Source organism: Lutjanus erythropterus, chromosome 13 (assembly GCF_056507025.1).
Source record: "Lutjanus erythropterus isolate fLutEry1 chromosome 13, fLutEry1.hap2, whole genome shotgun sequence".
Taxonomy (NCBI): domain Eukaryota; kingdom Metazoa; phylum Chordata; class Actinopteri; order Lutjaniformes; family Lutjanidae; genus Lutjanus; species Lutjanus erythropterus.
The window spans coordinates 37101545-37113633 of NC_139329.1; the positions used below are offsets into that span (position 1 = coordinate 37101545).

The 12089-nt window shown below is 40.6% G+C and overlaps 1 protein-coding gene across 1 annotated transcript in view; it reads left to right on the top strand.

Annotated features, from left to right (window-relative positions):
* immp2l (inner mitochondrial membrane peptidase subunit 2) overlaps positions 1–12089 on the top strand; it is a 193317-nt gene that overhangs the window by 180036 nt on the left and 1192 nt on the right. Inside the window, exon 5 of the mRNA XM_084733709.1 lies at positions 1886–1988. Within this exon, the coding sequence (XP_084589835.1) occupies positions 1886–1988 (103 nt within the window). The remainder of the gene's footprint in view (positions 1–1885; positions 1989–12089) is intronic.

Here is a 12089-nt window from a genome sequence, read left to right on the forward strand (position 1 = left end):
GTATTCTGAGAATTGTCTGCAAACCCATGTGTCCAACAGCCCATTATCCCAAAAACAAACACTCACTGCTCCAGAGGCCTGTTGTTCCAAAACTAGTTTTTACCACTTATATCTTACTGTATTTTAACACGCAAATGTCAGGTGATCTTTGTCTGCATGGTAAGAATTAGGGGAAAAACAAGAAAAAGGTGGATTTTAGAGGACAGTGCAATCCCTGGACAGTCTTAAATCATAGCTTGTAATTCATCTTCTCTTTTGACGCCGTCGCCCAGAGTCTGACAGTAACAGAGCAGAGCAACAATCAGCACCAACAAACGAGAGCAGCTGACCAACAAGCTCTGCAGCATTAAATGACTTCAACCAACTCTGTGGTGAAGAAAGTAACTCTCTGCTCAGTCTGTTTCTGCTCCCGCTCTGCATCTCGGACAGCGACGTCTTTCCTCAGGGCTAATGGTGCAGCAGAGAGGCTGCTCTTCACTGCTGGAGACACAGCGTTAATAACAACACAGCAGAGCTTTTGGTTATTCTCATGCAGGCAGGAGACTGCAAGATGCTTTCAGATGATTATTTGATTGTCAGTTATGTTTCATGTATCTCAGTGGAAAATTTTGCCCCATTTTCTGTTGATTCAATCAAGAATCCATTCTGAACCAGAAAAATCTGAACCAAATCAAAGATAGTTAAGATAAACAAAGATTCCCACACTTAGTAACAATCAGGTGACCTTCATCATCATGGTAACAATAATAAACATGTGAAAGAGTTGCAGTAGATCAGGTTTAAGCAACAAAACTACTTGATTAGTTCAGGAAAAGATCGTGGATTGGGTTAAAATAAGTTTGTTAGATACATCATTACGTTAAGTGTTCGGTGCACCAGGCGTTAAATAAACTGTCTCATTATCATTAAACAATGAAAGTTAATAGCTTTTGACAGAAATTTTTCACCCCAAAAAAAGTCCAATGAAAACTCTACAGGGACTTCTCATTGTTCTGAAGGCTCATTATTCTCAAACTCCGAAAAAAAGAAAGCCCGAACACAAAAGCCCACTGCTCCGAAGACCACTTGTTCTGAAAATATACGCTCTTCCTGGAGGTTTTGCCCTTAATACCGTAGTATATTTGATGTACAAACATCAAATGACCATTGTCGTCATGGTAATAATAATAAACATGTGGTTAACGTTGTGAAACGGCCACAGTTTGGGTAGGAGTGGCAACCAAAAACTAATGGTTAGGTTTAGGAAAAGATCATGGTTTGGTTAAGATAAATACATTAATTACGTCAGTTACATTATGTACAAAAGTTTGGAGGAATGCGCTTTTGTTTTCAGGATAATCTTTATCTTATTAGATAAAACAGTTTTCCTTCTGGGACATAATTTGCAGTTGAAAACTGTGAAAAATACAGTAATAATCACAGTACTCATATTGCAGAGTTTACAATCTCAGTAATATCATTTTATGAAGTAAGTATTGTCATAATATTGTGTCGTGGGACCTCTGGTCATTCCCGCCGCTACCTGACACCCCTGAAACAACACGCCAACACAGAGTCTGATGTGAGAATTTAGCTCAAAGCTGAAGTACAGTCTCACAGACACAAATAGAAGTTTGTGTTTTTAATGCAAACACTACTCAAGGCTTTTCACTGACAGTTCTAAATTATCTGTCAGCTCTTTATTGATGTTGCGAAACTCAGCACTCAGTGAGCTGAGAGGAAATCTTGGTATTTGGATACTAATGGCACTAGAAGGAAATTGGGCATCTTTAAACAAAAACTATGAGCTGTTTTAACATAATTAGATTTCACTGCCGAGAGGAATTTATTGTAAAAGCCTGATTAAAAACCAAAATCTTTCTCTCTCCTCTTGTCTCCTCTTCAGGACTCTGGGCTACAAGAACCGTTACGTCCGAGTTCCTGACGGTCACTTCTGGATCGAGGGGGATCATCACGGACACAGTCTGGACAGCAACAGCTTCGGACCGGTAGGACCTGAACCCACAACGTGAACCAATCTAACCATCCACACTGTACATCCCTAAATATTTCATGACTGTTTGATGACATTATTCTCCCATCAGGCTGCATTATTGGCTGATATCAGACTCAATTATCGACTTGTTACACTTCATTTCCATTTTCAGTCTCACATTGTCCTCCAGCTGATTTCCCTTGAGGAGGCGGGGATTCAATATCCGAACCAATCACTAGAGACCAAAGTATAAGCCTGTGTCTTAACATAATTTTAAGTTGACACCAGGCCAACACATGTTGTTTATGCCCCCACAGTCTTTGGTTTTGCCAAGGTTTTAAGAGTCGGGGCAATTATAACAATGTTGTCCTTATTTAAGGTCCTGTGTTGTGTTTGCTTTACCCTGTGGGGCAACTGGATTTGCGACATCATGAGATCACGCAAGTATCCATCTTGCCAGGCTCCAAGTTATCGGTTTGTGTTTGAGCCAGTCAGCGTCCTTGGAGGGACTGCATGCAATTAGGGGCGTGGTTTTAGGTGTGTTGACAGCGAAAAGTGTCCATGAAAACAACTTGTTTTGAACAAACAATGGCAGCTCTTGAACAGGTTAGCATGGATACTGTAATAGCGTCAGTTATAACAGAACTGGAGAGTACTTCTTCATTGAAAGAAGAGCAAAGAACGACCCCAAATATCTGTAAATACACTAATTTAAAAAAGTTGCAGTGTCTACACAGTTCTCACTCATTTGTATTTATATTTTGTAACTGAAAATCTGCATTTTTATATTTAATTTTAAGCCATTTTATACTCATTTGTATACATATATTTCTACGAACAAAGCTACATTTCTTCTATTTGTGCACATTTTTGTGGCTTTTATTTGAGCTTACTTTGGCAACGTGTTGCTGTTTTTTGTTGTCTTTTCCACACTTACTTTGCCAATGTAAATATCTGTTTCCTGTGCCATTGAAGCTCTTTTGAAATGAATTAATGTAAGGCATGATTAGGAGATGAAGAACTGAATGGAAAAGGTGAGGTAAGCCTCACAATAACTGCCTGTAATAAGTGCCTGTGAGCAGGGCGTTAAACCCTGAAACTGCTGCTTTTTACTCTGATGGATGAAGACATGGGCTGAGAAAGAACATTGAGCTTTGTGAAAATCCGTTGGGAAATACATCCAAAGTGTGTGTGTGTATTCTCTGCTGTTGTATGTCACGGGTCAGGGTTTTATCTGTCCAGTCTGGTGTTGAGCCGGGTTTACCCACATCCTCCTCTGGCCGGAGCAAAGATTTACAGTATTCATTTTGTGTGTGCGCGTGTGTTTCACTGGACTTGTTTTGTCCAATCTGACAGCATCTCCTTCCCCTCCAAGCATAAAGATTTCATTAACGCTGTGTTTCAGGCCTCTCTGGTGCAGGAAGAGTATTTACATCCTCGTATTGACTCCTCCTTCCTGCCTGCTGTTTGTTGTTGGTCCCTCTCAGGTTATTTTCAGCAGTGAAGGTGCTGTTTGCTATGGACGGCACATTACAGGCCAGACAGAAGGCCTGGATCTGCAGCTGAAAGGAATCCAGCCGAGGGGCTCAGAAGAAATCCCTTCAGATCTGAAACCCAGAACACATGGAGCAACAGCTCTGCAGAGCTTCTCCGGCTTTACACTTTATTCCCGAGACATTTCTCTCTGTGTGTAGAGCAGCAGCAGCAGTCTGTGGTCACAGCAGACAGAGGGACAGTTATCCATTGTGTCCTCATATGACAGTCATATGATAACTTACAGGCAGTATTGCAGTTTATATTTGCACAACTTCAGTCAAGATAATTAAAACTCGAGCTCATCCTTCATGTGTTTGTATTAGAGAATCTAAAAATGTAATTAATTTTCAAAGGCTGAGTTTACGGCCACTTAAATTATTTTAATCAACACAATTTGTAACAGTAAGCAAAGTAAAACATGGTCTTATATGGTTTGCATAAACTTCTTTACTCGCTCTCAATTCCAGTACAGCTTGTTTGCGTCTCTAGTAGAACTGTCCCCTGAAAGTGCAAGATTTAAATCATCAGTCAGAAACTCCTCAGAGACTGAGAGAAGGCAAACCAACAGTTGGTAAACATGTTTCAACACTTCTGCTTTTAGCTGCGTCATTGTAAACAGAGCAATGCAACAGCATGACAGGCTGTAAACTTTCCAATGTGAGTCTCTAAATCACCACAAACCTCAAAACTAAATGAAAGAAATGAAGCGCATGTGACGCGCTGTCAGACACTTCACCAGAGCGCACCAGCAGGGCGCACAGGGCAGATGACGCTTCTTTGTTCACTTGTTTTTGCCACTGAGAGGTTCAGATTGTTATTGTGTCTGACAACATTATGGATATGTTCCCTACAGAGTTTTATTTACCCAAAAACAGCAGTTTTATTGCTCCCACCAAGCTAACCAGAATCCCTTTGCAAAACTGTAATTTTAATTTTTAATGACCGTTCAAACTCGACAGAAGAAGTGCTGAGCACATGGGGAAAGACACTCCGTGGTGAGCTGATTTAACTGAATCATGGGCAGCGTTGTCAGATCCGCATTTTCCCCACTCAGTTTCGCAACTTTTGAAATGTTGGCATGGGATGAATTTTATGTCTGCTGGTTGGGTGGACCTATTTTGCATGCAAATTACATTTAATATCTAGAAATACTAATCTATATTTGAAATGAAATCATTTATTTCCACCTAAAACCTACCAAACTGTCTCCAGATCAGCACCAACTTGGCGCACATCACATGCAGACCCACACATACACACAAAAATGTGATGTGCCTATGCTGTCCGCCAGCCGGCACCGCTTGTATTGGCCTCTGGGCTGCTTTTGATTTGCCACTGGGCTACTTTTGTCACACAGACCTGGCAACCCTGACTATGAGGGGATGCACATTCTGTCTGGCTGTGAAAATCTAATGGTTTCACATCACAGATGAAAAAGAAAGACATAAAATATCTTCTTGGTAAAACATACACATGTAAGCTGATGTAGGAATTTAGTGTGGTGCTCTGAACTGAAAAAAAAAAAGAATTACTTATCAAATATTCGTATTGAACGGACAGATCTGATTTGATCTGATCAGACAGAGCATTTTGCAGGTGTGAAAATTATTTTTTGCACTTTTGTTTTTTAAAAAAGAGCAGAATGGTGCTTTGTTTTTTTCAAACTGTTGCTCTGCAACCACCAACCCAGCAGTCCTGCCTCCGGGCTGTTTATTCTATTCAAATCATGGTAGTTATAGTTGGTAAAATCATTTAGCTCCAGGTACCCAGCAACAGCCACCAGTGATTTATCCTCCATGATTCTCATTTCCAAGCAACTGCAAACTTTGTGCTCACCACCACAGAAGGCCTGCCCATCAATGTTAATCATCTGATTGGACAATGGGAAAAAATGAAAATGTAGTCAGGCACGTTTCCGCTTGGAATTTTTTCATCTTGAGGGTAGTCCTGTAAAAACGTGAGGCACACTGAGCTTCCAGAATTCGAGGCATCCAGGGCCCATTAGCTGCATGCAAAACGCTTCCTTTCCTAGTCTCCTGATCATTCCTAAAATGTGTACGTCTTCAAGAAATACAAAAAATACTCAAATATTATTTCATAACACTTAGACAACATGTCCTCATACCTAAACAGCAGAATAGGTCGATTGCCAATGATTCCCAAAATCAGAAATATGTTTTTCCAACCAGGAAAACTTTTGTCAATGAGCAGAACACCAGACGCAAAAAATGGATTGTAGTTCATTTCAGATGTTTGGAATCAGGCTAGACTTTTCCCTTTTTTTTACTTACATGTCATTTGTTCTTCATGTTGGCAAAGAAATCAGAAGAAACTTTTACAAGGTGGTGTAAATGTAGTGGTCTTTCTGTCTCGCTGTCATCCATCCAGTATACATTTTATTGGACAGCACTTTAAAGTGGGGTTAAAGAGCTTCGGCTGTCAGCTTCCATCCCTCCTAACAGACATCACCATCGTACACTTCACAAAATCACATTATCTCTTTATTCTTGCCAAATGGCTGAAGCCGCAGCAGCATCTCGCCGGGCCTCAGCGCCGTTCTGTCTTTCTTTATTGGAGGAAAACGTCATGTCACACTGCGTACTCACATCTGACAGTTTGATGTCACCACCAAATATTCGCACCAGGAGGAACATGACTAAAACTGCTAAATCAATGGGATATATTCAGGATATTTCACATCCAGCGAGGAGGTCTCATTTCAGTAATATATTCTTTTTTAATGTGGCCTGCAGTGTTCGCTGCCACCCACCACACGGTCTTTTCACTCAGAAACACATCAGCTCCCACAAATGATGCACTCAGCCTATGGGGTTGATCAGAAATAGTCTAAAACAAATAAAAAAACACCCACAACTATGAAGTGTAAACTCTAGTGAGTCTAGCATTTTTTTTTTGCTTTTTCTCAGATTATTTCTTTTGAGAGGTGAAATCTGTTTTCCAAGAAATTCAAAACTCTGAAAATGGAGGAGAATTCTGAATGCAATACACAGACAAGTCAGGATTTCATGTCAGTGGAGCTCATGCTGTGGGAAGTATGGCCTATTAAAGCCTTTAAAGGTGCAATAAATAAGAATTTTACTGATCCCAGTGCACGAAATGACCACAATACATCTGTGGGGCGGGGGTGACGGGGGATGTTGATCAATACCGGTGACTCAGCCAGAGCTCAGCCAGCCTTTCAGATGTCCGTACCCAACCCCGATGTGGAGGTGAACACAGGAGGAACCGATGAACCAAAGAAAGAACTGAGGAGAAAAACTAGGAACTGAAGAAAGAACCAAAGAACTAGACAACTAACCAGTTAATTAAAGAAGGGATCAAGTAACCAAGAAAATAATAGAACAAACCCAGAAACCAAAGAAGGAAACTATGGAACTGAAGGAACCAAAATAACAATGAAGAATGGAATGAGGAACAAAAGAGGGAACCACTGAACCTAAGAAAGACCTGAAGAAGAAAGGAAGAACCAACTACAGAGCTAAAATAATTTAAGAAAGATCCAAGAATCCAAAGAATAAACCAACAAACCACTGACATAGATTAGTAGAACCATAGAACCAAAGAAGGAACTGAACTGAATAAAGAACTAGAGAGCTAGAGAGACAAATAATAAATCACTGAAGGAACCAAAGAACAAGACAAGTAAACTCTAAATTAAAGAGGTAACCAAGGAAACAAAGAACAAAGAAAATGAAGAATAAGCCAAGTAATCAAAGGGGGAACCAATGAGCCAAAACAAAAGCAGAAGAAGAAAATAAGGGACTAATAAGGTAAGAAAGAAATTAAAGATGTTCCAAGGAACTGAACCAAGAAAAGGTCCAAAAAATAAACCGAGGAACAAAGAACATGGACAGGAAAGTACTTAATCAAAGAAGGATCCAAAAGAATGTCAAACCATGGTACCAAAGAGGGAACTAATGAACCAAAGAAAGAACCAGGAACTAAAGAGCCAACGAATAAACAAGACAAATAACCACTAAACTAAAGAAATAACCAAGGAGCCAAACAACCAACAAAACAGAGTGAGCCAAGTAACAAGAAATGGACCCAACAAGGTAACTACAAAATAAGCCAAGGAGCCAAGAACAAGGAGAAGTAACTAGTTAATCCATTTAGTCCCTCGCATTTCTCTCAACTTTGTAGAAGTACTAAAAAAAATAAGGTCTGGTTTAGTACCTGATGTGGTCGCAGGGACCATTCTGCTGCAAAATATGTATTTTGTATATATATATATGTATTTTATGCAACAATACACATTTAACCTAAAGAGTGTGTGTGCGCAACTTCCAAATGGATTTGCACAAGATTGTGTGTAAAGGTTGGTCATGAGCCAAAGGACAACTGATCAACTGTTCGTGCCAACTGGCAAAAAGGTGGTGTGTCCTATAACTTTTAAATGGATCACTGTGCCATGGCCAAACTTATGAGAGGCATCATTGCACTCACCACAGTTCCTTTGCCATTAGTGATTTATGCCCCGCCCCCTTTCATAACTCATGCACCGTTTGTCACGGAGCGTTGCGGCAGGTGTCATCGGACTTGGCAGAGAGTTCCTTTTTCCAATGGTGTGACTCAGTCCCGCTCCTTGTGCTTTAGCCATGCCGATCAAGCAGTTGTGTGTGTGAATGCAAGCACATGTAGACGAATGGGCACGCGTACGTCGCAATGGTTGGTCGCACACGGTTTGAGCTGTACGGTGGCCTTCAGTGTAGCCCAATTTTCTAGTGTGCACCACTACTAAACGTGTCACATGCACATGCGTACGTGGACGTGCACGGCAGCATGGTCAGCTGCAGGGTTACTGCGAAAAACTACAGACAGTTGATATTGTTGATAGTATTACATTGAGGCTAAATTCATTAGTGGAGACAATGCAGTGCTTCCTGTAGCTCCCCTGTAATTCCAACTATGTGGTCATAGCTACTTCATGAATTCACACAGGAACTAAAGAAAGAAGAATAGAAACTAAAGCTGCAACAATTACTTGATTAATTGATTAGTCTATTGACAGAAAATTAATTGGCAACTATTTTGATAAGCTGATTGAGCATTTAATCCAATTTCAAGCAAAAACTGCCAAACATTCTGTCTCCAAAATGAGGATTATCATTATACACTGAATATCTTTGGGTTTTTGATCGTTCACGGGGCAAAACGAGACATTTTAAGGCGTCACAAATGGACTTTTCTTGAGTGATAAAACAATTCATCAAAAATAATTGTCAGATTTGGTTGCAGCCGTAACATGAAAGAACCAATGACTAACTAATGAATCTCTCAACAAACTGACAAGTGGGAAAACAACATATTTTTAAGAGGTTCCCATTTACACTTTCTTCTGATTCATTTCAACCAATTTAAGGATCAACAAGACAAGATTTTTGTTTATTTTTGTTTCATTTCGATTAAATGAGAGAAAAGTGGCTGCTGACCCGCTCCTCCTGTCTGCACTGACAGGTTTTCATTCTGATTCAAGACTTCAAGGTTCGCAGTTGTGTAAAATGTTCAATAAAAATAAAATTGGATTACTGCCGTGCTTTATAGATAGCAGCCCACTGACCTGCTCCTCAGCTGCAGCAGATGAATATTAATCTGCTGCTTCATTACTTCATGTTATCTAACAGGATCTTGACCTGCAGTTGTTGTGGGGGTGGATGTTTTTATGCACAAGCTACAACCGCACCTCAGACGCGAGGATACCCTGGACGTCAAATCAAACACCTCCTCGGCGGTCTGCCGGCCTCGTGTCGCCCCACGAACCGGAGCGTGCCAGCTGTCGAAAGGTTACTCTGAAGATAGAGATGAACTCAGCGTGGAGGTTTTCCTTATACACACACCAGCTTTTCAGAGATAACAGGCGTCATTAAAAGTGTTTGACATTTGCTGGCATGTGTGCGTTCGACCTTATGCAAAGCAGCTCTAATTGGTGCAGCGAGGACGATGTCGGACAACAGTGAGCGATCAGATCTTCAGCTGTCAGCTTGCCAGTTTTAATTATCTCTGCTGTTAATGTCTGAATGACCTGAGTGTGAATGTAAATCAAACTGTTTTAAATCCTCTCAAATAAGCTTTTATCTACATATAGTGAAGCTCCTCATCATATTTAGTCCTCATTTTTGTAGCTTCAATAAAAACATTAAAAGCAGATGGACTAATTGCTTTAAATCAGAATACTTTACTCATTTCTGAAGTTCTTAAGAGAGCACATGACTGTGCCAAGGCTGCACAATTCTCAATATGTCATATTTTTAAATTAACAGTATTTAAAGTCTTATCAGACACAGACATTTCTTCTTCTCTGATAATTATTATATGAATTTGGATTTAAATCTATTGGTGTCATTCAAGTATGATGGACAACACCTCTCCACCTCCTCCCACAGAACAAAAATGAAGCCAAAATATCCCGGATAAGAGCGCTGCCATCTTGTGTTGGTGACATCATTTGAAGTCTGTGCAGTAGGGACGAGCGTTGGAGCAGAGGTATCAAGTTCCCGCTAACATAGCAGAGCTCAGCTGTCAATCATGGCATGAAACCCTGTTTTTTGAGGTGTGAGCAGCCTCGCTGTATCACGGCTGCTGTGGAGGTCTGGGGGCTGCGGCGCTGTGCGGTCAGGTCATGATGCTCTCTGACCCGCAGATCTGCAGCTGAGCATCAATGTTTTCATGCTGGATAACACCGTCTTTTTCTGCTGCTGCTCAAGTTCAGTGGTTCCCTTCTTCTTTGGGTGATAATCTTCTGTCAGATGATGTCGCAGCGTCCCCTACTGCCAGCTGTTGACGAGATATCTCATCAATAGCAGGGAAAGAGTTAACAGAAGCAGAATTTACAACTTGTATCGCAGCCTTCCACCAGGGGGCGACTTAAATGCTTTGTGCTGGCTGTCCCATTGTTTTGTGTCGCCCAACTGAGCAGCGCTGCTACAATCAACGTGGGGCAACCAATGAGATAACAGCTGCATGTGATGACGTAGCCAGGAGAGACCAGGGAAGCACTGGTGGTCGAGTCTTTAAGGGGAACCCCAGACCTGCAAAATATTGTGAGGGTGGTCATTTTAAAGTTCATACAAAATGTGCAATGAAGAAACAATTCATACAAATCTCAGGCAAATCAAGGTTCCCCTCTAGAAACAACTAAGAGTAATGCAAGGAAAGTGTTTTAGAGTTCTGCAAACTCTATAACACACAATTTCACTAGTAAGCCTAATGCATGGTGAGATGTCAGTATTCATGTTGGGCTGCGAGATTTATGAATCATATGGTTTATGAATCTAGCTAAATCCAATGCAAATGTTAGCTTAGTCATTTATATACCAGGCAGACTTGAAGTGTAGCACTGTGCTTTGATTCTCTGAGCACATTTTTTATCATGTGACGGCCCATTTAGGCTCAGACCAGAGGGTGACTTTAATCATCATCTTTAATCATTTTCAAACCTTGTACAGACAAATACCATTATATAGAGTGAATGACAACAGATTAAGTAATGTAGCTAACATTAGCTAGGTGGTAGACTCGATGGTTTCCCTGAGGGGGTGCATAGCATTTAGATGTTTCAGGTGGAACGCCATTCTGCCATGAACAGCGAAGCTAAAACCTACGTTAAGTTAGCTGTCTGCACAGAGAGCAACACAGCCCTTGAATCAAACTGTGGGTTGCCAGGTTGGGTTGACATTGACAGCAGCGTGTTGATTGTGTGTGTAGACTGTGTTTCACAGCCAATCTGGCAACTTAGGCATCAGAAAAAAAACATAACCTTTTATTCAGTCGTTGCTCTTCTGACCTTCTTTCTCTTTGGCTGTTTCTCGCCCATTTCTCCTTCTTCACAAAGCGATTACAGTTAGCATGCGCTCGATTTACCGCCCTGAACACCAGCTGCTGAATAGCTGGAATGTGTGTCTCTGTCCAAGAGACTGTTTGTTTCCCATTTACAGAGCCAGGGCTGTGTACAAACACCTGATTTTGTTTTTCCTGCACACACACACAACAGACAGCGAGCGGACTGTGAGGAAATCTGACAAAAAGTATTGGGTTAATGGCTGATCACTGGTGTGACAGTTTGTTGGGGTATCATAGTAAAAACTATCTTGTTACACATCACTAAAAATAGGAAATAGAAATAAGAACTTAATATAAAAATGAATCACCTCAGCAGCTTGTAATTAAACCATTTCAGAGCCACTTCCAGGTGTGATACAGAAAATTACAACCTTGTTACCAGGTAAGAAAGCTGACATTAAATGATTCTGTAAAAAGAACAGATTATGTTTAATGATGGTGGAAAAGTTTACTCTCAACATGAGCTGCACACCCATCCTCCTACAGAAGCTTATTTCATTCACAAGAAAAACATTTTTGCTGTTTTTCTGAATTAATGTGATACTTTTTCATGCCCTGTCTGGGCCTGTTGGAGCGAGAATGGAGAGCCTGTTGAAAGTATTTCATAAATTCAGAAAAACAGAGACATTTTTTACATGAAACTTATCTCTGAAGAACTTTCTCCACATGAAAAATTATCTCATAAATTCAGAGCAGCAGTTGTTTATTATTTTTATGT